This window comes from Diabrotica virgifera, chromosome 2 (assembly GCF_917563875.1).
Source record: "Diabrotica virgifera virgifera chromosome 2, PGI_DIABVI_V3a".
Classification (NCBI taxonomy): Eukaryota; Metazoa; Arthropoda; class Insecta; order Coleoptera; family Chrysomelidae; genus Diabrotica; species Diabrotica virgifera.
The window spans coordinates 121,228,297-121,256,219 of NC_065444.1; the positions used below are offsets into that span (position 1 = coordinate 121,228,297).

Sequence of the window (27,923 nt, forward strand, 5' to 3'; positions counted from 1 at the left end):
GTATTAAGCGTATACTTTTATGAACAGTTTTTAAAAAATAAGTTCACAATGCATTAGAACTAAAACTGATTATCTTTTAGGATAAAACAAACAAATAATAAATTCTTAAATCAAACAAAATTACGAAAAAGTTTATTGTTAGTGTGGTAGCTCATCATAAAATGAATGAATATCTTTTGGAATGACCATCTTTAATTCTTGAAGATGATTAAATTTCTGAATTTTAATAGAATTTTTTTTGGTGTATAATTGCATAAAGTTGTCAGAGGCTTCCGGTTTTTTAATGCGCCTGGGTAAATTCTCGTAAGGATCTGAGAATTTTTTCTTCACTTGCATCGTACCTTCAGGATGGTATTGTATTGCACACAAATCCACTACAACAGGATCTCCAACACGGTTACCAGGACGTATTGAGTTTAAATAAGGGACATCTTTAAATTTTAAGAAAAAGTCGTATTCCAAGTACTTTACTTGGTATGGTCTAGGATGCGTACGAGCTGTCTTGCACACTTCTACGTATCCTGCTGGTGAATAGATCTCCCTATTTTTTAGATGTCGTTCAATCGTGGAGTTCATCGAGTCACACTCCATTTGGGTGTGACCATTTTCTAAAAACTTTTGAGTAATAATTAATCCTGTTTTTACTGACGCCAGAAGCAATCCATTAGATAAAATTGCATTGCGGTTTTGGTGTGTGCAACCATCGCTGAAGAAAATTACCTCTTTTACTACAGTTCTGTCAATATTATGGATAATGAAATCATACAAAATACTGCAAAATTCGTCAGCATTAAGGCCTCCGTGTGTCTCGACCCACAAAAAGCAAAATCCGTCATGATTTCCTAGATTATAAATTGTTAGGTTGTGTACAATAAGTTTCGTTTTGTAATACAGTGCCGAAGCTTTTAAAAAAGGGCAAAGTAGTACGGCTTGTAGGTCAATCGTAAACACCACTACAGATGGATCTTGATTTTCCTTGTCCTTGTCTTTCTCCTTCCTCGCCTCATCTTTACGCTCAATATGCCTATTATAAAAAATCTCAGTAATATTTTTTGTTCTGTAGCCACAGCAGATACCGCACTGGTCTTTTTTTGGTCGGAATAAAGATAAATTCATTTCATCAAAAATTTGCCAGAATACAAATTTAGATACTGAATGCTGTTGTTCATTATTTACACCAAGGAAGTTTAAGTATTCTGTATACAATTTATATTTTGACTGCCACATAGGTTCTAAATATAATTTAGCGGCATCTTTTCTACAGTAATGTGCTTCCAGTTTTGGTAAACTATCAAGAAAGTCATAAACCTTTTGTCTATTGGTGTTCTCGTTAGTTTTGATGACAGGATTTCTTGTTGTGTTAATTGTATCTTTAATACCGACCCAAGCATGTACGGTTCATTCTCCAACGTCTAATGTATGTAAAAAAATTTTTTTACAAACGTGAAAGGTGGTACCTACATCTTTTAAATGGTACTGAAAGGAACTGCCTCTACGAGAATTTGGATTATCTGTTCGCCTTTGTTTAACATCCTTCTTCAAAACTAGTGCTTTTATAAAACGTTTTTTTTTTCGGACGACTCATATTCCAGCAAGTAGTAAAAATATTCTGCCTTAAATTATCACTTACAGAACTGCACTTAAAGAATGCAGAAATTGTGTGGTGACATCGAGGTTTCAGTTGTCTTGATGCCCTAGGTACATCAAAAACAATTTTTCCTTGTTCTGTTTTTCGTCTACCAAAATATTCTTCTCCCTTATTTCTTTGTAATATTTGTTTCTCCGAAGTCCAGTTGTCTTTACTTGCTCGTCCTCGTTTTGCTCGTTTTGTCTTCGTATTAGTCATTATTGGTAAAGGTGCTTCATTTGATAAATTTTGTCTTTCTTCATCAGGTTAAGACTCCGATTCTGTCTCATCTTCTGGGTTGAATAGTGGATCAGCATCAGAGTCATCGTTATCTTCCAACAACTCCATTGGGGAAGCCCTACAAACACCTGTAGACGTAGAGGGTATGATATTGTCTGTTTCACTATGTACATCTTCTGACGATTCATTTTGTGCTAAAGGTAGCTGCACTATAGATTTTCCTCTACATGACCTGAAATTAAATAATGTAACGTTGTATTATAATACGGAACATCGTCGAATACGATGCATGAAATACTCGTATGTCAAACACTTAACATTCGTGGGATGTAACATTCATTATGGAATAAGAGGTTCATATGTGATTTTCAGAGAGTTTAACAAAAAACATTTTTTATACCAAAACCATTTTATCAAGAGATTAAATAATATAAAATTATGAAACAAGTGTCATGCATTTACTAGTTTTTAATTAGACAAACAAAAAACTTACATTATATAAACCGATGTTCAAAGATTTTCACAAAACAATTACCACGTCGTTACATACAAGGTTTTCGTTTTATTTAAATTTTACAAGATGGCTACGTGGTTTACATTCACGTCACTAGATGTCACCGCTCTGTAGATAGAGCAACCATATTTATTGCACTAATAGCTTACGAGGTATTCATTGGAATAACACAATAATTTTTTTTAAATAAAAATTGAGATACGAGGGTTTCACTCTACGCCATCGATATGTGTCATTGTGTGTCATTATTTGTCATTATTTTTGTCATTTTGTGTCATTATTTGTCATTGTAAGTTCGTGTTGGAGGCATTCTTTTACGTGTCGTTCATTAAGCTTACTTGTGTCTATTGTAGGAATTCTTTGGTTTCTTTTAATGTTTTTAAGTGTGAGTGTAATTCATCCTGGCGATAAGTGGGAAAGTGCGCTGTGATCTGAGGCCACGTCTGCTCCGGGATATGCTTTCAGAGCTTTAATAGCATTATGATATCTTTCATTTATCCTAATATAGTTTGTATTTGACTACTTTGTCCGATATATCTGGGAGTAATCCCCATGTATACGAGTGCAGTCGTCTGTTTGATAGCTTGAAAAACGTGTTTGTAATTATCAAGTTCTGATCTTGGCAAAATTGTAATAGACGGTCTCCTCTCTATTACAATTCAGTAATACTCAATTTGCAAAAAAAAAATAATTGTTGGCGTTACAAATTGTACCGTTACGAAGTGTCGCCGCTACGAACTGACGACGTTATGAATTGTCCGTTACTCTTTTGTCGGGTTACGAACTGTCGCGTTACGAGATGTCGTGGAACCATTATTTATGGTAGGGGAGCCCAAGCGGGGATTTTTGCGGTTACTCGAGCGCGTTATATTATCACATGGGGAGAAACTTTGTACCCTGTAATTGTAGCCCTAACATATATTGGATCTGAATACAGGGGAGTTCGTTAAGGGAGGCCCGAAAAAAAAATCTATCATTAAAAAACTCGAAATCGTCAGATTAAGATAAGTTACGTTAAGTACATGCAAAAGAATGTATATTTAAAAAATCTGACGGTTTGAGCGGGGCGTAAGAAAATAGGTGGGTCACAAAATTTCACAAGAAAAAAGTGAATATTTCGAGAAATAAACGTCAGATCGAAAAACTAAAAAATACTTGTTCAATATTTTTCAAAAATCTATTGAATGATACCAAACACAACACCCCACGGAGAGGGGTGGGAGGTAAATTGAAAATTTTAAATAGGAATCCCAAATATTTCGAATCAGATATTGAACATACACGTATTGAGTATTTTTGAAAAATCTATCGAATGGCACCAAACACGACCCCCCACGGAGGTGGGTGGGGGGTTACTTTTAAATCTTAAATAGGAGCCTCCATTTTTTACTGCAGATTTGGATTCCTTACGCAAAAATAAATAACTTTTATTCGAGACATTTTTCGAATTATGGATAGATGGCGCCATAATCGAAAAAATTGAAGGCACTCGTGGGAGTGCCGATAGAAGTGAAATTTTCTTATAGTAAATAAATTCCCAGCTCAATGCTTTTTCCCCATCCAAAAAGAAGTGCTATATTATATACGCGATGCGTATACCCTATGCTATTTTGTATACATACACATAATTTATATACCTACGTACAAAATTTATTTCAGCGAAGTGATGATGGTCGCAAATTCAATACTTTTTCCCCATTCAAGAAGTGCACAACGTCCCTGAAGAAATTTTCAATTCAAAAATGTATTTGGTCGAAGCGATATTTCCCCATCCAAAAAGTGCACAACGTCACTCAAGAAGTTTTCACTTCAAAAATAAATTTCATCGAAGCGATGACGGCCGCTGATTTTATAATTTTTTTCCATCCAAAAAGTGCACAACGTCCCTAAAGAAGTTTTCACTTCAAATATTTATTTCGTCGAAGAAATGACGGTCGCTAATTTATTACTTTTTCCCCATCTAAAAAGTGCACAACCTCCCTAAAGAAATGTTCACTTCATAAAATTATTTCGTCGAAGCGATGATGGTCGCTAATTTAATACTTTTCCCCATCCAAAAAGTGCACAAAGTCCCTCAAGAAGTTTTCACTTCAAAAATTTATTTTTTCGAAGCGATGACGGTCGCGATGACGGTCGCTAATTCAATACTTTTTTCCCATCTCAAAAGTGCACAAGGTCCCTAAAGAAATTTTAACCTCAAAAATTTATTTCGTCGAAGCGATGACGGTCGCCAATTTAATATTTTTTCCTCATCCAAAAAGTGAACAACGTCCCTCAGGAAGTTTTCACTTCAAAAATTTATTTCTTCGAAGGTCGCGAAATAAATCCTTTTTCCCCATCCAAAAATAGGTTTTACATTTATTTTAAATTTAAATACTTCTATACAACTTATGTATACATACACATAATATAGATACGTACAAAATTTATTTCGCCGAAGATATGAGGGTCGCGAAATAAATCCTTTTTCCCCATCCTAAAATAGGTTTTACATTTATTTTAAATTTAAATACCTCTATACAATTTATATATACATAAAAATAATAAGCGATGAAGGTCGCGATAATGGTCGCGATGACGGTCGCGAATTCAATGCTTTTTCCCCTATCCAAAAATCGCACAACGTCCCTAAAGAAGTTTTCACTTCAAAAAACGATTGTTGTAAATGGAAAATTATAATAAAAAATGGAAAGTCCCCACTTAAATGGAAAATTGTACTTATCTTTTTTTGGTTTTAGGACCTACTCTTCACAACCCAATAGGTCCCCAAAGCGCTCGAGTAACTGCAAATTTAGCATACTTTCCCCCCTACTATTATTATACTGTATTCATATGCAAAAACTCACCTTTGTAAGAGTTGCTGAAAGAAGTACTACTTTATGAAGTGAATCCTTCAATTTAACAAATGTCACTCCACCGTCCAACATGTCGAGTTCTTCTTTAGTTAAATACTCTATTGGACTACCTTCCACTTGGTTACCCTCAAATTCTTCAAGAGTCTTTATTAAAACTGGTGCACCAGGGGCTATAATAGGATACATTTCTAAATACAATTCTAATTTTCTTTCATGGCCTAATCCAGAAATTGATAGATCGTAGTGAATATGACATTCGCTGTCTACGGATATCCATACTATACCACCAACCGTTGATGGTAAAGAGTAATTTTCACGTTTGAGAAGTATTGGAGCTGGACCGTCACGGGCATCTGCTACTAATTTAGAGTTCAAATGACCATGTAAACTGCTATTGCCTACAGATATTCTCATATCCAGTCTACTGTTATAAAGGGGTTCCAAAATCTTATGAACCATTCTGTCTTCAGCACCTAGAAAGAGAATTACATGATTACTCGCATTTAAATTGTATTGTTTAATGAAATAAAATAAGAGACATACTCACAGTCAATTTATTATTTATCATTGTACCTACATCTTCAAAATGTAGAAGTACCAAAACTACCGGCACTCAAATTTATCTGTTTGTCCTTCGTGTAGTGTATTTTTCAGATATACGTTAATTTAAGTTGCCACCAATCAGACAATAAATGACATTCGAGAGGATACCTTCCTTTTCTTGACGAAATGCCCCTGAAGATGCTCTAGGAGCGAAAGTATACTTCTTCTTCTTCAGGTGCCATCTCTGCTACGGAGGTTGGCAATCATCATAGCTATTGTAATTTTTGAGGCAGTAGCTCTAAATAGTTGTTTTGAGCTGCATCCAAACCATTCTCTCAGGTTCTTCAGCCATGAAATTCGTATTCTGCCGATGCTTCTTCTGCCATCTACCTTTCCCTGCATTATGAGTCGCAGGATGCCATACTTCTCGCTCCGCATCACATGTCCGAGATACTGTATTTTTGTTTCTTTAATTGTAAGTTCAACTTCCTTCTCTTTACCTATTCTTCTCAGTACTTCATTGTTCTTAACTCTATCTACCTAGGAGACCCTCATAATTCTTCTATAGGTCCACATTTCAAAGGCGTTAAGTCGCCTCATTGTCTCTACAAGTATACTTGGGCAAGATTAAATAAAATTCCGTGCTCTAAATCTGCCTTTTATTTCGTAAAAATTATTATTTACTCCGGAGGACCGATTTCGCTGTCTATAATATGCACAGCATCATCAGGTCCCGGGAATATTAAACTAAATAATTCCGATACGAAAGATGATTTCAGAAGTACTTTTTTGTTTTGCTCAATTAACAGTTGTGTTTATCTAGTTCAATGATTTTATTGTTTGACTTTTTAGAATTTTATAATCTGACATCACAATCAATTATATCTCCTACATTAGATCGTTGCCCGTTCAAAATTTAAAACATCTCACAATATTAACCCATGTGTTAAAATATTGCACATTCAAATTTAATTTTTTTGCTCTTAGATTTCCTATCTTTTGTTATTTTATTCTAATTTGAACGTTGTCTGTTTCACAATAAACAGATTTAATAAATCTTCTTCTTCTTCTTCCTACTTTATAAATAGGCTCAAGCTTTTTTACTTCGGTTTTTAGCCTCTATTAACGTTGTCTGACCATCTCTTCCTCGATCGTCCCTCTTCCCAATGATCTTGTTCCATTTGGCGATTTGTCTCTTGCTATTCGTACTATTCTATTTTCTGCCATTCTTTCAATGTGTTGATTCCATTCCATTTTTCTTCTTTGGTCCACATGTTTATTTCTTCTATACCACATCTCGCTCGTATTTCCTCACTTCTTATTCTGTCTTTTAGAGTTTGGATTGTTATTTTTGGTAAGACTTTCATTTCTGCCGTTTCCAGCAGTCTTTTAGTTTTCGCCGTATCTGCTCTTGTTTCTGCTGTGTACGTCATTATCGGTCTTATATCATGGTTTTCCGTTGCGAGATATTTGTTTTTCCAGATTGTGTTGTTGAGACATCTTGCTGCTCTGTTTGCCATGTTCACTTGTTTTTGTACTTCTTCTTCCACTTTTTCGTAGCTTGACAGTTTTATTCCCAAGGATTCCTTTTCTATCACTTGTTTTATTATTCTGTTATTTACGACCAGTTTACATCGTCTCGGTTCCGATGATATCACTATCGATTTAGTTTTCCCTGTTGAGATCATCATGTTGTATATGAGCACTGTGTCGTCGAATTCTTTAATTATTAATCTTTGTAGATCATCTTCAATTTCGGTTTTTATTATGGCGTCGTCGGCGTAGCATATTATCTTAATTTACTTTTCTCCCATATTATATCCTCGCCTTTTTTAAATTTCTTTATGATTTCATCCATTATCAGATTAAATATTAATGGGCTCAGCGAATCTCCCTGTCTAATGCCAGTTTCAAACTTAATAGGTTGCTTCTTCATCTTACCATAGCTATGTTATCTGTTTATAATATACTGTCAATGGTTTTTACTAATTCCAGTGATATTCCCTTTTCGTATAATAAATGTATAGCATCTTGAATTCTCACTCTATCAAACGCTTTCTTCAAATCTATCAGGCACATACATGCTGGTTTGTCGTATTCCAGCGACTTTTCTTTTGTCTTATTACAAAAACTGCATTTGTGCATGATCTTCCTGTCCGAAATCCTTGCTGTTCCTCTTGCAGAGTTATTCGTTCGTTTATTTTGTCGCAGATTTAATAAATAACATATAATAATAAATAAAACTCTTTAATAAATATAAATATAACCCAATAATAAATAACATCACATTTTTTATTCTATAAACCGATATAAACAATCTCCATCTATCAATGATTTGTTGGTAGTTATTTACCGCTCAAGAACTTCTCCAAATATGTGTTAATGAACGCAGTAAATCCATATTTTCCATCCCATCCTTTCAATCAGTTCCCTAATAGCAGTAACTGAGCAAACAGGTATGATGTATGATAGTGCAAACTTGTGAAATCATCCCTTGTATCAGCATCATTTAGTTTACTGTTACCGGGATCTGATGATGCTGTACATAAATTATAAACAGCGAAACCGGTCGTCAGGAGGAAATAATAAATTGACTGTGAGTAAATTTTTATTTTATTTCATTTTATGGACTTACACATGCAACCCATTCAACATTTGTATTTTTTAAATATTCTTACCGTGTGCTACTCCTGTATGAAAATATGGAGTCAGAACCTCAGCTTTTCTTTTACCACTTGCATCTGTTAGGGTAACGTTATGAAGCTGGTCAGTATTTCTGTTGTCTATCTGTATAGTGTAAATCAATGCCCCCTGATTGTTAAGATACATCCATGCTAGACCATTACTGGTAGACGCTAAATCTCTGTCACCAACCAAGAGCGCTTGGAAAATTTCACAAGTCACTTTAGTTATAATGCTACCACTTAGCCTTAAAGCGCTTGGTTCAGAAACCGATGAAACTGTCAGTAAAACTCTGCCTCGGGAGAGTGAACGAAGATCTGCCAGGGTCACTGGTGAACTGAGTTCGATAAGATTTAGGTCTGGAGCTGGCTTGTTAACTTTGATATTCTGTAAAATAAGAAAGCAAAATAATAAAAATTTATAAAAATTATTAATTTAAAAAAGATTAAAAAATCCTTTATAAAAGGTAGGTACCTATATTTATTTAAAAGAACCCTTCGAGCTACATCACACAATGTTTTCTTAATGAATATTTCATTCTCACCTTAAATTCTTTTTTAAGTAAATTTACAAGTGAATCCATTCAAAATTTCAATATACTATAAAATTATCAGCAATATTTAAAGGGGTGTCACCCAAGTCACCCACGTATTGTAACGGGTACGAAAGACATTAACGTTTTGGAATCCCTAGTACTAATTTTGCTCCACCCTGTATACTCAGTTCGTTAATCACGTGTTGTGTTTCGGAGTATTACGTAATTCGTTTTCTCACTATGTTGGATTTACTTTGCGTTCTCGGAGTTTTAGCGTGGAATTAGATAATCCGATTTCTTTTTGTTTGTCTTCGGCTAAATATCAAAAGAGTTTAATGTTTTTTTAGACGGAATTCTGTCCACTTGAGTTGGAATGTCGCTGTATGTTTATCTAAAAGATAAGCAGCTTAGAATCTGATCAACAACAAGTGTTCTTTTTGATGACGCATATGAGAACGGGGCTTAGCTGTGAATACATCCAAATTAGCGTTTTTTTTTCTGTGAGAACCAGAAGTCTGTTTACGGAAAATGAGTGGTTTCTTATTGGTTGGGAAGAAGACTTATAGCTTCAGTGGGATGTTCTTATTATCATTCTCTCGCTATCTTATTGGCAGAAAAATATTTGGTTTATTCTTATTCGATTAAGTATCTGACGGTTGCCAATATGGGAGTGTAAATTTCTGATTCTTTTGAAAGGGCGTTTTGGTTGAGGAATCTGGAGAAGAGAGTTCCGTTAGTGCCGTCACAGTATAAAGAGGGAAGTGCCGTCAAGAAAGGAAGTAGAGTTGAGTTAGAGCTCGAAAAGTCAAGAAGTTGCCGGTGCCTCGGGCCGCAAATGCGGTTACCGGCAAAATTAGTAGTGAAGTTCCAGTTTAAGTTTGTGCAATTTTATTGCATAAGTTCTTGTGTTTGGTTAGTGTTTGTCCAGTAGGGCTGAAGCAATCTGCAGGCCACTGCGTTCAGTTGTTTTTAAGTGAACGCAATGTTTTCGTACCCCTATTGGTACCATTTTTCTTGACATGCAAGCAGAAGTAGAAGTTTTCTTTTAAAGCATAAAGTTGCTTTAATTTTTGTATAATTTTGATTCCGTTTAATGAACTAGAAAACAAATCATTTTTAATACTTTTGTTCGAGTAGTGCTAATTTGTTTTTGAGAATGCTGAATGCATACAATGCTGAATTTTTCTATAATATTTTTTCTATGAACTATGGTTTCATCAATTATGTACTGTTGCTGTATCTATTAATATTGTGGAGTGACTTTAGTGAAGTGAAATCACGCCTTGGACTTAACAACCACCAAGAAGAACCAGGACAATGATTGTACAAGGTATTATTTTTTGTTATGTAAAACTTTTCTTTAATTTTTTTGTTTGGTAATCTCGATCTCTATTTGTAACACCGTGAAATCACAGATTCCTAAATTCATTTTTTATTTTAATAAATAATGTTTGATTTGCAAAATACAAATTTATTATTTCTCTTTTCATTCTCTCTTGTATTGTAAGAACAATAAAGAATTTTCTGAGTACAGAGTAGATAAGGTAAGCCACGCTATATTTGTTTTCACACCATATTTGTTTTCACATAAAAGTATTTTATATATTTTTTATTTGACATGTTTTTGTTTTATTTTGATTTAGCTATCTTTCTTTTAATATTTCTATTTTTTGCATATTTTTGGTTCCCCTAAGGTAACCACTGGCGCCCAATATTTTATTTCTTTTTATTTGACATTCTTACTTTGACTTTTCAAATTTTTTTTATTTCTAAGCTAATAAGAGTATATTAATAACATCCCTTAAAGAGCCATCCCATATCTCTTCCGATTCTGAGCAACCGAGGACTTGTTCTCCAAATTGTGTTAGCACGTCACATCTTTATATGACTTATCAACATCTTGTCAAAATTTTATTTTCCATCAATGTTTCACTGGCATTTGACGTGTTAAGGTTACAGTATTTAGTGGCTTTAAACATGTACACCTAGTAGCAGCACTGAAGATGGAATATTCATTCCGAAAACGTTCTATATAAAAATATACCTTTTATAAAGGACTTCTTTAATAAAAATTTCGTGATTTATGGTATACAGCCGACTACATGAAATTCATTTTCTTTGTGGATTATTAATTTTTGAATATACCTAATAATTAAGCTACTGCTTACCCCCTCAATAATAATTTGTTTCTTTTCATCCAAAGCCAACATCACGTTGATAGGAACTCCTGTAGATTCTTCACTCGTAAATAACCCATTAAAGATAACAGCTACGTGTACTGAAGGAGAAGGTGTGGATGAAGTTGACACTAAAGCAGTACCACCAGATCCAGCCATTTTAGCGGAATCTGTTCCCGGAGCTGGTTCGAGAAGTGAACTGAATAATTCACTGGCAAGGGCTACATATTTTGTAAGTTTACCACTAAGGGTAAATTCTGAATCCTTTGTACCCCATATTAGCTGTACATACAGCTTTTCTTGTTTAAGAAGTCTAAAACATAATAGTTTCTGTGATAATTATGCTGAAGCAATGGTAATGTACTATTTGTAATGGGAATAAATCATAATACCAATTGAAAATATTTTATATTTGACGTTTCAACTTTCACCTCGTAAATCATTCGCAAAATATAAATTGACAGTTTTTAATTGTATTTTGAGAACGACTTAGATCGAGATAGAATTTGAAACGTCAATTTAAAAGTTTTGATTTGTATTTTAAAACGAGGTGGAAATGAAAAGGTCAAATATAAGATATTTTCAATGAAAATTTCGGTTTATTCTCATTACATATAGTAGATAATAAAAACAATGGCGCAATAAAATAGTGTCTGAATCATAACTATAAATGGTTACTCTTATAGTAAGAATGTTCAATATGACAGTTTAAGAACAGTCGGTGAAGTAAACAAGAAAATGGGCTCCACAAGGAAGTGTCCTCGCGCCGATGCTATACAACATATATACACCAACGACCAACCCATAAACAAACAAGCCAATTTATTTACGCTGATAATACAACTGTGGCAGCTCAGGGAAGAACCTTCAACGAAGTCGAAGTGAAACTGACAGATGTCCTGGCAGACTTAGCACTATACTACGACGAAAACCATCTGAAATTCAATCCCACAGAAACCCAGGTGTGTGCTTTTCACCCTAGAAACAAGGATTCCCGAAGACCGTTGGAGGTGGAATGGCGTGGTCAGATGCTGGAACATAACAGGACGCCAAAATACCTTCGTACGTCTGAATCGAACTCCATCTTATAGATCTTCTTCTTCTTCATGTGCCGTGCTCAATTATCGGACGTTGGCTATCAAATTGGCTATAGTAATTTTGTTAACGGCAGCTCGGAAAAGGGATGTAGATGATCTGTTAAACCATTCGTACACCCAGATTTCAAAGGCTTCCAGTTTTTTGAGAAGTGTACCCGTTAAAGTCCAACCTTCGACACCGTACAAGAGTAGAGAACAGATAACATCTCACTAATCAAATTTTCAGCTTCAAAGTAGGTAATGTTGTTTCCACGTAAGAGTTTCTTTATCTTAAAGAATGCAGCACTTGCCTTCTCTATATATATTCTAATTTCTTTGGTCATGTCCCAGTTCTCATTTAGATTACAATCAAGGTAGGTGATACTATTAATTATCTCCAGTTGTTCACCATAAGCTGTTACTACTTCCGGTTGTATTGGCATCTTACTGACAACCATCACCTTGGTCTGTGTAGTGTTTAGCTTCAGTCCATATTCATTACACGTTGTGGTAATCCTTTTAATCAGATGTTGAAGTTGTTCGTAATTGCTTGCAATTAACACCGTGTCATCCGCGTATCTCAAATTATTAATATTGACGCCATTAATTTTGATGCCCCATTGAACATTATCCACTGCTTCATTGAAAACAAACTCAGAATAGATGTTAAATATTAGTGAAGACAAAATGGAGCCCTGCCTTACTCCTCTTCGTATTTGAAGTTCTTCAGAAATGTTCCGGACAATCCTGATGTTTGCACGTTGATGCCAGTAAAGATTTTTACTAATGCGTAGGTCTTTATCATCAATACGCACCTGCTGAAGAAGATCAATAATTTCAGTATGTTTTACTCGATCAAAGGCCTTCTCAAAGTTAATGAAACACATATAAAATCTCTGTACCATAACCTGAATACTAAATAGTGCTTCTCTGGTTCCAAGGTTATTGCGGAATCCAAACTGCGTATCATCAAGTTCTTCTTCTATTTTTTGGTACATCCTAGAGTGCAAAATTCGTAGAAATATCTTTAAAACATGACTCATCAAGTTGATTGTTCGGTAGTCACTACATCTTTTCGCATTTGCTTTTTTAGGTATCGTCACAAAAGTCTACAGCAGCCAATCCGTTGGTATATAACCAGTTTGATAAACTTTATTAAAAATATGAAGGAGAGATCTTTCACCTGAACTTTCGAAGATCTTTATTATTTCATTGGTCCCGTCGCTTTTCTGGTCTTTGCTAATCTTATTGATTGTTCAATTTCGTCCATAGTTATGTCAGGACCTGAAACGACATACTTCGTTCTTCGTTAATTCCAAGCTCGGGCCTTTCATCATTAAACAGTTATTCAATGTAGTCTTTCTATCTGTCTATTTTATCCAAATCAGTGATAATCAGTTTTTCGTCTCTATCAACGATGTTATTTCCATGTTTTTTGTTCTGACCTATGAGTTCTTTTATTTTTTTTATACATTATCGATACCACTGTCAAGATGTGACAAAAAAGTAACTGCCAAAAATAATATCATCCGTAAACTAACTAATACAAAATTGGGAGCACAACGCTCTCCGCACTTCTGCCTTGGCATTATGTTTTTCGTCCGCGGAGTTTGGAGACGTTGGCCATCATCATGTTTACAATTTCCTGAAACCTCTATCGGCTGCTGCGCGAAATAATTCTTCTATTGTGGAGCCACACCATTGTCTAATATTACGCAGACATGAAAGTTTCTTTCGACCAATCCATCTCTTTCCATCCAATTTACCTTGTATTATAAGGCGAAGCAGATGGTATTTAGGTCCTCGAATTATATGGCCGAAGTATTCTGTTTTTCTTCTCTTAATAATGCTTATGAGCAGACGTTCTGAATTCATCATTTGAAGAACATCTTCATTGAAAGTGTGCGATATATTTAGGATTCGTCGATAGCACCACAATTCGAATGCTTCTAATTTGTTTAGCATTGTGGTTTTTAACGTCCATGTCCCACAACCATACAATAAGATGGAGCATTTGGAGCACCAGTGTGGGCAAACTCTGCTCACACTAGAAACGTCGACGTGTTTAAAGTATAATATCGGGTGGCCTGAAATCGACTCCTACCGAAGAGGTTTGCTCCATAGTTGGAATCAACCCATCACCTATCAGGAAACAGATCACGTCAGAGGTCGAACGAAAGAAACAGGAGACGGATCATAGACACCCCTTTTATGACCAGCAGGCTCAGCTAAGTAGACTAAGATCTCGGAAAAGTTTTGTGAAAATTCAAGATCCATTCAAATGGATGAAAACTTAATAGACTTAGGGGAACGAAACTGCAAACCAAGACAAATATTAGGATGGAACGAAGCTATTTCTGGATCAGGTCAAGACCAACAATGACTTGTAGAGCTAAACATGAGGACGATAGCAGCGTCAAAGAAAAACTAATATAATCAAATAAAATACCAATTAGATCAAAGGCAGAGTTTTGGTCTCGAATGTTGTGAATATGAAAAGTCCAAAATACATGCACGAATTTAGAAAATAAGACGTAGTTACCTTCTGTAATCCCTGGGTAACCTTCTCCATATTCCACATATCTTACGTGTTGCATTCTGGTACGGACTGTTGACCAAGCCACCTGCATGTGATAAAGTGAAATCTTCTAGAATATTTCCTTGGTTATCCAAGATATGTAAGAACTTTGGTCTAGCAGCTTTTTCAGATATGTAAAATGAGTAATGAAGATTCCTTCTATGGAAGGTAAACCTGCCAGTAGCAACTACATTATTTTTGTTTAAATCTTTCGGCATCGTGTCGTTTCGAAGATCGAGGGAGGATCTGCCTGTGAGTAAGGCTGCAAAATCTAAAAAAAGACAATAACAATTTTAAAACATTATACCTAATTTAAAAAGCATTTAAAACATTTTAATGCATTGCAAAACATTTACATATCAAAATAAGTATTGTAAAAGTTGGTGTTTCTGTTTAACCCAAAAAAGGCTGTTTAACCAAGGTTCATTATCATCATTATTTTTGCCTTTATCCATATGCCGGGTCGCTTCCATAAGTTTTATATCTGGAGCTATACCCATTTTATCGACGTCCAATGTCCAATGTCCTGCCTAAGCGTCTCCCCTCTCCCACGGTCTTGTTTGGCATTCTCTTCTACTCCTTACAGGCAAATTAGCAATTTTTCGTATTGGCTGACTACCAATGCTATTTAAATGCATACATTTTTTTCGGATCCTGAGAAAACCGATAAGTATATTTGAAAAATTTAAACGCAGAATGAAAGATTACGTTATTACCGAGGGCCGAAAATGCCTGAAAACTTCTATAATGTTTATTTTAATAAGTTACAGGGGTAAAAAAAGAGAAAATTTAGTGTAATTTTTAATTTTAAATATCCAATTCAAAAGAAACTTTTTGTTTGTTTTAAGGGACTTTCGGCCCTCGGTAATAATGCAATCTTTCATTCTGCGTTTAAATTTTTCAAAAATATTTATTAATTTTCTCAGGATTTGAAAAAATGAATGCATTTAAAAAGCATTGGAGTCGAAATTTTGCACCCTAAGTATTTTTCCTAATCATTTCACTAGACAAAGCCATAATTTTGTTTGCAGTAATTCCATCTTTAAATGATAATTTAAAATACTACTATACTATACAGTATGGTGCAAATGTATAGAATAAATTCGCTATTTCGTTACCTACGGCGATTTTAAGAAAAAATTCCGAAACAAGTCGATTTTTATTTTAAAATTATGATTTTTGGCATATATGTATATTATCATGCTAGTGAAATCATCCATCTGGGCGTGATGACCGTATCGATGATTTTTTAAATGAGAATAGGGGTCGTGTGTTAGCTCATTTGTAAGAATATTTTTTCTTTATATAGTAATATGAATATTAACATACTTATTTATGCAGGGTGTCCAATATTTTTTTTTAATTAACTGATACAAAAAGAATGTAGGTATGCAATTTATTGAATTCAAAATACATTTTACTTCTGTCAGAAAACACAAAAATGTTTATTTTTGACAAATAAACACTGCTGTTCGCTTACATTAAGAAGAGTGGATGGATATACAGGGTGTAACAAAAATACAGGTCATAATTTTAATCACATATTCTGGGACCAAAAATAGTTCGACCAAAAATAGAAATATTCGTCGTCTGCTGTCTTATTGATTGAAAAAGTCACAGATTAAGGATGTACCAGTAAGAACTTTCAACGCGAAAAGTCTCAGGTTTAAAATACTATTTACCATTTTAATTTTTATTAAATTGGTGGATTCTGCATCTGAGACTTTTCAATTTGTTAGTTCTAAATTAATTCAACAAATAGCGTCCAACATAAGTATAGCGTTCCGTTTCCTGAAAGAAACTCATTTTTCTCGATTGTGTGTTTTTGTCACTTAGTCCGTTATATATCTCCACTCTTCAAATGTTCGAACTGCCAAGAGGCAGGCGGGTGGCAGCTTGAACTTTTAATTTAAGGGAAAAGCAATGTTTATTTGTGAAACAAATATTTTTTTCTGTTTTATGATAGCAGTAATAGTAGGTGAGGAATGTATGCTAAATGTGCAGTTGTGCAGTCACTTGAGCACTTTGGGGACCTATTGGGTTGTGAAGAGTAGGTTCTAAAACCAAAAAAAGTTAAGTAAAGTTTTCCATTTTAGTGGGGACTTTCCATTTTTAATTTAACTTTCCATTTCCAACAATGGTTTTTTCCGATTATAGCGCCATTTATTCATAATTCGAAAATGTGTTTCAAATAAAAGTTACTTATTTTTACGTAAGGAATCCGAATCTGCAATAAAAAATGGGGGCACCTATTTAAAATTTTAAAGTAACCCCCTACCCCACCTCCGTGGGGAGTCGTGTTTGGTATCATTCGATAGATTTTTGACAAATATTAAGCATGTATTTTTTAGTTTTTAGATCTATTGTTCATTTCGCGAAAGATTCGCTTTTTTCTTGTGAAACTTTGTGACTCACCCATTTCCTTACGCCCTGCCCAAATCGTCAGATTTTTGAAATATACACTGTTTTGCATGTACTTAACTTACCTTATCTTAATCTGACGATTTCGAGTTTTTCTAAGGATAGATTTTTTTTCGGCCCCCCTTAACGAATGCTCCTGTGTTTAGAGCCAATATATGGTAAAGGTACATCTACAGACAACAAATTACATAAATCCTTCTTTTTTGAGCCAATTAATTTAATTTAAAAAAATTATGGACGCTCTGTATAAATAATTATGTTATATTCATGAATACAGCTTTGTTTAATAACTTTTCAAATGAGCTAGCACATAACCCCCAATTCCCGTTTTCCCAAAGAAATCATCGATTACGTCATCACGCTCAGGTGAATGACGTGACTAGTATTATATGACGTGATATTATATGAAAAAAACTCATAACTTAAAAATAAAAATCGACCTATTTCGGAATTTTTCCTTAAAGTCGCCGGATTATGAAATAACGAATTTATTCCAAACATATGCACCATACTGTATAATATTTTTGTGTCCACTGTCCACTATTGGTTGAAGTGATTTCGCCCTGATACAATCCTACTTTCACATGAAATTGATCAGTCTCTCCCACACCTATCCTAATACAAGTTGTTACTCCCCCATAATATAATGTTCACATAATGGGACTACTAAACTAATACTCCAGGGAAATAAAGCCAAAATGTACTATGTTCGGGACACTTGACCAGCCAGGTTGCAAATGGGTTTTTTTGGGTACTATATCAATATAATACCTATAACGTTATAAATACAAAAATGACCGCCACAGTTCGGACGAGAGTTTTAGTTATTAACAAATAAGTGTCAAACATAGCAGTTTTTTCGTTTAAATCGCTACAGGCAAAAATATTGTAATTAAATATTTTAGTTGGGGTACCTATCCATCTTTTAGTAGATGAGCAAAGATTTAAAATGGAAGTTTTTGAATTTTGGTCCAAACATTTGTTGCTTCGGAAATTCATAGCATGTATGTATGTATATGTATTTTAAATTATTAAAAAAAGTCTAAGCTAACGTATATATTTCAAAAGTTATGTAATCCTTATCCCTTATAAACATTATAGTATTTTTTGTTTCATTTTAATTGTGGTCCAATTAATGTGGTGAAAGCACTTACGGTTTATTCTTCTTTCCTCCTCTTCAATAACATTTTGTGGGACGATGTCTTGTATAACGTCAGGTTCATCTGTAAACAAAAAGAGTTCTAAAATTAATTTTACGACCATTTGTGGGTGTATCTGTAAAAAGTGGGCGGCCATATGATGTTAATTAACAGTTCAATATTACTGATCCAATATGGTAACGATTGTAACGGCCACATTTGTGATGCTTATATCACAATGGCGTATCGCTGTTTAGTTTATCAGATAAACTAGTTAATAAATTAATTAAAGTCATATGAATAGTAGGGTTATATACAGATGATATTTTCTTGAAACGTCCCATTCCGTATTTGGATCTAGGACGTTTCATCGCCGCCAGTTCATCGCCGCCGTTTCGATGCCGCCAGTTCATCGCCGGCCGATTCATCGCCGGCCGTTTCGATGCGGCCGGTTCATCGCCAGTCAGTTAATCGCTAACTGATATATTTCCTAATTTTCGACCAATTTTCGACAGTAAAATTTATTATTTATTTTTAGTATTAATTAGGAATTCTAGGAAATGCGAGATATGACCATTCCCGTTGCCATACTTAATCTTTTAATAGACTTTTAAACTTTTATAATATAAAATGTAATTTAACACTACAAATTTAATACTGTTTAGTATCAAATTTAGGGGAAGTAGAAATAGAACAGGAAATTAGTATAATAATATTTTTTATCTATTTATTTGTCATAAGTTTTGAACTGAATTTAACGTCGTGTCGTGTCATCTCCCATAATACAAGATCAACTGACTAACTGGCGATGAAACGGCCGGCTATGAAATGGACTGGCGATGAACCGGCGGCATCGAAACGGCGACGATGAACCGGCGGCGATGAAACGTCCCATTCCGTATTTTCTTAAGTGTCTAAATAACTTTATGGTAGGGGAGCAAAGTATGCTAAATGTGCAGTCACTGGAGCGCTTTGGGGACCTATTGGGTTGTGAAGAGTAGGTCCTAAAACCAAAAAAAGTTAAGTAAAGTTCTCCATTAGTGGGCGCTTGCCATTTTTTAATTTAATTTTCCCTTTCCAACAATCGTTTTTTCCGATTATAGCGCCATCTATCCATAGTTCCAAAAAATGTTTCGAATAAAAGTTGCTTATTTTTACGTAAAGAATCCAAATCTGGAATAAAAATTTGGGGCTCCTATTTAAGATTTTAAAGCAACCCCCCACCCCACCTCCGTGAGGGGTCGTGTTTGGTACCATTCGATAGATTTTTCAAAAATATTGATTAAGTGTATTTTGCAGTTTTTCGATCTAATGTTTATTTTGCGAAATATCGCGGGATTTGTATTTAAAATTTTAAATTTACTCCCCACCCCTCTCCGTGGGGGGTCATGTTTGGTATCATTCGATAGATTTTTGAAAAATATTGAAATTTTTTAGTTTTTCGATCTAACGTTCATTTCGCGAATTATTCGCTTTTTTGTGAAACTTTTTAACTCGCCCATTTCCTTAGGCCCCGCTCAAATCGTCAGATTTTTTAAATATACACTCTTTTGCATGTACTTAACTTACCTTATCTTAATCTGACAATTTCGAGTATTTTTAAGGATAGATTTTTTTTTCGGGCACCCCTTAACGAATTCCCCTGTGTTAAGAGCCAATATATGGTAGAGGTACATCTGCAGGGCACCAGGTTTCTCCCCATATGATAATCTGATGCGCTCGAGTAACTGCAAAAATCCCCGCTTGGGCTCCCCTACTATTACTATTATTATAAAATATTCTGTACTAAACTAATACCATTTTCACGCATTTTGAAAAAAATGTGAATTATCCATGGCTGTCTGTTCCCAGGGACCTTTGTAAACACAACTCTTTCGTCATTAGACCAGATAAAATGGCAAATAAGGTGTCAAATGAAAGCTTATAACCCAAGGATGGTATTAAAGGTGAGCAATTTGACTTAGGACTTTCGGTTTTAGAGTTGCAACTTGCAACCGTAAGTACTGTTTCAAAATCGCCGAAATACTACAAGCGATATATTCTTCTACGCGCCTTGGCAAGACTAGAACAAGTATGTACTTCTGGTTTCATTCCTGTCTGTCCGTCCGTCTGTCTGTCCGCGAATATATCTCCTCATTTATTAAAACAGATATAATGACAACAAATGAGGTGTAGAATGAGAGATTATAACCCAAAGATGGTATTAGAGGTAAGAAAACCTCGAACTTCCGGTTGCACCCGGAAGTACTCTTTTAAAGTCGCCGAAATAGTACAAGCGATATATTATTCGATACGCCTTAACAGGACAAAAACAAATATATACTTCCGGTTTCATGCCTCTCTATCCGTCCGTCTGTCTGTCCGCTAATATAACTCCTGCGTAATAGAACTCATAGACTGACAAATGAGTCGTCGAGTGCGAGCTTATAACTCAATGATGGTATTACAGGTGAGAAATTGAACCTCGGACTTCCGGTTGCAGAGTTGCAAATGGAAGTAATGTTTTAAAGTCGCTGAAATAGTACAAACGATATATTACTCGACGCGTCTTAGCAAGACGAGAATAAAAATGTATACTTCTGTCCAGACTTAAAAGTTAAAATGTTAAAACGTCTTCTTATCTAAAAGGCTGTATTTAGAGTAAGCTTGTAATACTCAAAATGAGCGGATGTTCTGTTAATATCGTTATAGATGTGGCAACATTGTAAAATGGTATCTCGTAATAGGTAACCTCTTAAGTTCCTAGCGCGTTTCGATGTAGGTTTAAGAAAAAAATTAATCAAAGACGAATAAAGGAGACGAAAGGGACTCTACAATATGCAGTCTAGTAATGTTGACTATAGTTACTTTCAAGTATCCGTTACAAGTCGTTACTTTTGTATTTGAGTACCGATAATCATATCGAGAATCGTATTTCTCAGTAGGTAGGTATTTTGTATAGGTATTCCGATATAACAACTACAATAGTCATAGTCGTTACTCGCTTTGATACGATTGGTACGAAGTAACGAAGCAATCAGAGTAATCAAAGTAACGATTTGCCTGTCTTTATAGTAATTGTAAATGAGCAAGAAATGTTCGATCTTCTGCGAAGAGTTGAGTACGAAAGCAATAAAGTTGGTCTGAAAATCAATAAAGCTAAGACAAAAATAATGGTGGTCGACAGATTTGACACTATTCAACTGACATAACATATTACAGGAATACCAGATAGTAAACACCTTTGTCTATCTCGGGTCTAGTATAACTAACGATGGTAACTGTGAAACAGAAGTTCGGAGACGTATTGGTATGGCAAAAAATGCGATGAGTCGCCTAACTAAAGTTTGGAAAGACAGATCTATCTCTCAAAATATCAAGATGAGACTGGTGAATGCTCTTGTATTCTCAATATTTCTATACGGAGCAGAAACTTGGACTCTTCGCGCATGCGAGCGCCAAAAAATTGATGCCTTTGAGATGTGGTGCTGGAGAAGAATGCTGCGCATACCTTGGACAGCTCATAGGACAAACGTTTCCATTCTAAACCAACTCAATATTAAAAAAAGGCTGTCCACAATATGTCTGCAACGAATTCTGCAATTCTTTGGTCACGTGGTTCGCAGAGGTGACGACACTTTGGAGAGATTAATTGTTTCTGGAAACGTTCCGGGGAGAAGATCAAGAGGACGATCACCAACTAGATGGTCTGACCAAATAAAGCATTCAGTTGGAAACTCATTCTGCGAAGCTCTTAGAGCAGCTGAAGATAGAGACCAATGGAGAAACATTGTTAGGAATATTGGAAGAAATCACGATCCTCAGTATTGGGGAAACGACAGGAGAGAGAGAGATAGTAATCGTTACTTTCGGTATTCGTAAGTAACGAGTACTTTGTAACGAATAGTTACTTTTTCAACATCACTAATGCAGTCACATTCCGTCTATTCGTCCGGGAAAAATTCCAACGAAAGTTAATTCCGTATACTCAAAATATAAGTAAACTGAAAAATTAAAGACAGTTTATGTTTCATTTAGGTTCAGAGCTGATCCACCATACCCATACGTCCGTTCTCCAGACCTTTTCAGTGGGGCTACATCAGGGGTGGGCAAATACTTTTAAACGCGGCGCGGGCCAAAATGAAATTTTCAAAATGTCTCCCGGGTCGGAGGACGATACCGCATACGTACGTTTTGCATACGCTAATGTTTTTGGCGGAGAAAAGGAGATACAAAAATTGCTTGCGTGATTTGCCAACGGGCCGGATTAAGTAAGCAAAAGGGTCGGATCCGGCCCGGAAGCCGGCTTTTGCCCACCCCTGAGCTACATGGACACTTATGAATCGAAACGAAACCAAGCTGCCTATCTAAGCAGAATAATTATAAAAGTAACTCTGTGTATGGTATAGGGCGTTGTAGCGGTAGCGACATTTATTACAGTCTGAAAATTCTCATTGAACCACTTTCTGGTAACATTCTTAATATCTGCCTTTTACAATTTATAAGGCAAGGAGAAGACGAATAAACGAGATGAAAGGGACTCTACAATATGCAGTCACATTTCGTCTATTCGTCTAGAAAAAATTCCAACGAAAGTTGATTCCGATTATAGATTCCGGTGTAATAGATGTCATTACCACTACAGTACAGCGTCCGGTACGCAGAATTATTTTTATAATTGAGGAGGTTAGAAGTAAAAGGGTTAAGTGCACTTTTATAAAAATATGCTCGAAGTACAGATTAGCATACTTAAATGGTATTATAAGTTGGTGGTGGTAAATGGATTCAAGCATATTTGGCCATAAAGGCGCCATCTATCGCCATTACATTTAATTTAATGAAAACAATTGCATTTTGCATTGGTGGTAAACGGGTTTAAGTGCGCTTGAACCGTTTTAACACAAAACTATTTTTAGTATTCTGCAAAAACAAGTAGTAGTAAACGGGTTTAAGTGCGCTTGAACAGTTTTACCTCAAAACTATTTTTAGTATTCTGTAAAAACCTCATGTTAATACAGGATTAATTTCCAGTAAATATATATTAGTTTTGTACCGAATTTTGAAGACTAATTAAGTATTATGCAAGGTGCCAGTTGTAGTTACACCGTGGATAACAACTGGGATAAAAATTATTAGTATAATAGTTAACATCTGCACTTGAACCGTTTTACTAGTAACATTTATCAACACCATGTACCGATTCAAGTACATTTTTTTAATAATTGAAAAATGGAAGGATATAGTAAGAGTAATAATATACCCTTATATTATAATCATTTTATAGAACATTGTACACTAGACATATTTTAGTTTAATGACTCCTAGAATTTATAAAACTTAAACAACTTTGAAGCTGATTATCTCAGAACTATCTAAACTGCACTTAAACCCTTTTACGTCTGACCCCCTCAATTCTGCTTAAACTGGCAGCTTGGTTTTGTTTTGATTCAGAGGTGTTCATGTAGCACCACTGAAGACGTCTGGAGAGAAAGAAACGTACTTTTATGGGGATGGTGGATTTCCTCTGCACCGAAATGCAAGCATAAGCTGCTTTAAATTTAATTTTACAAAAGTTTTATATATATTCAAAGTCAACAAGAAAATGAAAGATGAAATTATTGTGTAAGTTTTTATGGCTAAATTAGTATGAAACAAAATTTATTTAGACATTAATCAGAAAATTTTGAAAGTTTTTACCAGTTAACTCATTTATGGAAGAAGACCAAATTTTTCCAGGAAATATTGGGTACGCCCATGGTTTTGAGATACCAACCATTAGAAACGTAATTTTTCCTATCAATGAAAATTATAGGCAAATTGAATGGACCGTTGAGTGCGCGGGCGTCCGCGTAAGATAGCAATGAGTGGTGAATGCACATAAATTGGAGATGGGATTGGATCTGTTATTCTGTAACTGTTCTGATAATTTTTCACAAAATATATTATTTAATTACGTCACACTAGTAATCTGACTAATAATTCTTTTTTAGTTGATAAGATTGTCTTTTGTTTAATCTCTATAGCGAAGCGACCTTAAAAGACGTGCTCTCGGATTCAATGTCGTGTATATCGTAGAAAATACAATAATATCGCTTGGTTATCACTAAATCAGCAGTTACACAGAACCAACTGGTCATTGAAAATATTACATTTAAAATAGTGGATTTCTACAAACACTTACTTGAGCATGTGAATAACAGCAAAAGTTGACAAACATAAAAAAATTAAGACATGTATTTAGTTAGCACATAGATCATTTATTAAACTGAAGATAATTGATGGATTCGACCGTTACTTGATGGAAGTTCATTTTATCTAACAATAAAACACTGAAAACGTTTGTTTTCTATACTTCCACAAAATTTATTATAACTATGTGACTACAGCTGTTTCGGCAGAGTGCCTTTCTCAAGTGATTTAGTTTACTATGGGTTTGCCTTTTTAAAGTCTTTAACTGAAGAACAAAACTATAATAGAACAAAACTCTATAGAACAAAAGTTACTTAAAATTAGTCAGTTTATCCATTCCCGGAGTTACTTTGGACGAATATTTTTTCATCCCCAAGAGGGGGTGAAAACCACCCCCAGGGCAAAAGCACATATCGGCACAATATCACTTTTTTTCTTTGACTTGTTAGCTAGGTGTATGCCAAATTTCATGCCAATTCAAGCGGTTCTTTAAAATTTAGAGGTTTTGCAATATTTTGCCGTTAAAGAACGGACTATTATGTAATACCCTAAAAACAGAATTTTTATTTTTTTTAATATCACACAAACCTGCATTCCCCACCTTTATTTGCTACCTAAGTTTCTGCGTGGTCAGAGATGAGAAAGTTTCAAAAAGTAACAACCAAGTGCATATAAGGCATCCAAAGACGACTACGACCGTATGTCGCTGTTTTTATTGGCGACTTAACCTATTTTCAACCAAATGGCAAAGATCTCTACTATTTCGTTTTAGCAATATCTAAATTGTCGATTTTTCAAAAAAAATTGTAGTTTGTCTAGGCGGAAAGAGACTTCTTTGACACATTAACCAACAGTTACATGTCTACTGCCCAGTGGCGTAGGAAGCAAACTTTTTGGATTACTCTGTTGTTTGTTACGTACTATCGTCCACTATATCAATATATTGTATAGGTATATGTTTGTGTTAGGGCGAATAATTTAAAATACAACAATGCTATACGTTCATCACTGGCCTTTATAGTGGATAATCAGTGAAAAATGAATACAAACTTAGTAATCTTTAAGATAATCCCATCTATCTATTTTCATACCATTATTATAACAAATATCAAAATATCGATCAACTGAAAAATAGAAAAGTAAACTTACAATTACAAATACTTTTACTAATTAAATTTTATGTAGTACAGAAAATGTATTATGCTGCTCAGAGAAAGGTTAACAACTATATTTAAACCTATACCTAACATCGAGACCAGAAAAATACCGCACTTTTAGCTGAATAATTCATATATTAATATAATTATAATATAATTAAATAATATATGTACAGTTGCATAGTAAACGAGATGTGGCTATTAAATAATGGGACTGTAAAACATTTGATTTCGATTTTAACATATACACCTCCTTGACCGATACAATGCTCCATGTGATACTTTCATTTTTCTAAACAATGCCGAAAGTCTTCTAGATGCGTGCCACTCTGCCCTTTCTTTTGAAGAAAGATGGATAGTCGCACTCCGGATATGCTATACTTGACTAGTATAGCAAACGTATTGACAGATAATGCTGAAGAAGAACACCTTTTTTTTGCTTATTTAAATTGTGATATAAAATATACCATTCGCATTCAACGTCTTCTCTGTCTGTTTGGAATCACTTATGACTTATATTATACCATTCGAAAACACGGGCACATGTTATAATAACATAAAACATATAACTTATAACATAAGACATAATATATTAAATTTTTTGGGTTTTAGGTTCACAGGTAGGTGGTATTAACAATCATTCTCTGCTCTTCTGTCACATTAACCATCTTTTCAGAAAAAAACTTGAATGAATACAAACGGCATGGGTTTAAGGATTGGCTAACAGAAGCAAGAATTACTGTAATCGAAAAAAAGGTTCGGGTTCAGTAGTTATCGGTGGGTTGGCAGATGCGTCTAATTTACCTTGTAGCAGTGCTAGTAGTGCTAGTCTTGTTATTGAAGGGCCACACTTTGTAAAGCCAGTTCTAATATAAAATCCTATTATCATATAAAGAAATATTAACAAATTAATTCAACGACTTATACCTAAAATAAAAAAAGGGAACTTGAAATTGTAGGGCAATTATAAATTATATTTTAAATTAAATTTTAAATAAATTATATTTTAGTTAAACAGCGACCATAAGTGAAAGTGAGAAGTAAAACAAGAACCTGTAAAAATTAAGAGATGTGTAAGACGAAGTTTTTCTTGTATGGGGACTCATTGATAGGATACGAAGAAACAGCGCTAGAGTTTGGATTCATGCAAGGTAAAATAACAACGTGTTGTATCAATTTGGTCAAGTTGTATCAAGTTACTGATATAAATATGATAGTAACTTTGAATTCATCACAGGCAACATCACCATCGGCTCTAAAACTCCAGATGAGTCTTGACCGAGGTTACTAATTTCCTCCTCTGTTGCCGATCTTATGCTTCCATTTAGTTATATCCCATTATTGTACTCCCATTTTGCGTAGACCGGTTTTAACTTCCAACTTACTTAAAAATCTGTTAAATAAAAAGTTATTTCTCTCTCTCGTTCCATCCCTCCTTGTGAAGTATATATATATATAGTTTAGCTCTCCAGGCCTAGAAGGCCCATGGCTTGGTTTACTATTCCTTTCCAATCTCTCCTATTTGCTGCTTTATTTTTCCAATTTGTGATTTTCAGTTCTTCTATGTCTTTTTCAACATCTTTCTTCCATCTGGTTTTCGGTCTACCTTTCTTCTTCTTTCCTCCTATTCCTCCCGTTAGTATTTTTTTGGGAAGTCTCGTGTTTGGCATCCTTTGGATATGTCCCAACCATCTCAGTCTTTGTGATTTTACGATCCCTACTATGTTTGGTTCACCATACATCCTCTCCAATTCCACATTTGGTCTTCTTATCCACATTCCATTCCATATCTTTCCGCCAAATATTTTTCTTAGGACTTTTCTTTCCCATACTTTAAGCATGACTTGCTCGGATTTGTTCATCGTCCATGTTTCACTGGCATACAAGACTATAGGTCTTATCACTGTCTTGTATATTCTTATCTTAGCCCCTCTAGATATGTTCTTATTTCTCAATAAGTTGTTTAGAGCAAAGATACAACGATTGCCAGCCATAATTCTCGCTTGGATTTCTTCTTTTATATTTGGTCTCCTAGTGAATGTCGCTCCTAGATATTGGAATCTCTCTACTTCCTCGAATTTATATATTTTTGCCTCTGTGTTTATTGTCAGGTATTGTCCTTGTGTGTATTCTCGTTCTGTCCATTCCATATATTTAGTCTTTTCTTCGTTTATGTATATCCCTTTCTTTCTTCCTATCGCCTCTAGTCTT

The 27,923-nt window shown here is 34.8% G+C and overlaps 1 protein-coding gene across 1 annotated transcript in view; it reads right to left on the minus strand.

Moving 5' to 3' along the window:
• LOC114325218 (dorsal-ventral patterning protein Sog) overlaps positions 1 to 27,923 on the minus strand; it is a 399,096-nt gene that overhangs the window by 17,837 nt on the left and 353,336 nt on the right. Inside the window, exons 4-8 of the mRNA XM_028273215.2 lie at positions 18,403 to 18,471; positions 14,792 to 15,098; positions 11,165 to 11,486; positions 8,458 to 8,848; positions 5,228 to 5,709 (exon numbers count right to left, since the gene is read on the minus strand). Coding sequence (XP_028129016.2) covers positions 5,228 to 5,709; positions 8,458 to 8,848; positions 11,165 to 11,486; positions 14,792 to 15,098; positions 18,403 to 18,471 — 1,571 coding nt within the window. The remainder of the gene's footprint in view (positions 1 to 5,227; positions 5,710 to 8,457; positions 8,849 to 11,164; positions 11,487 to 14,791; positions 15,099 to 18,402; positions 18,472 to 27,923) is intronic.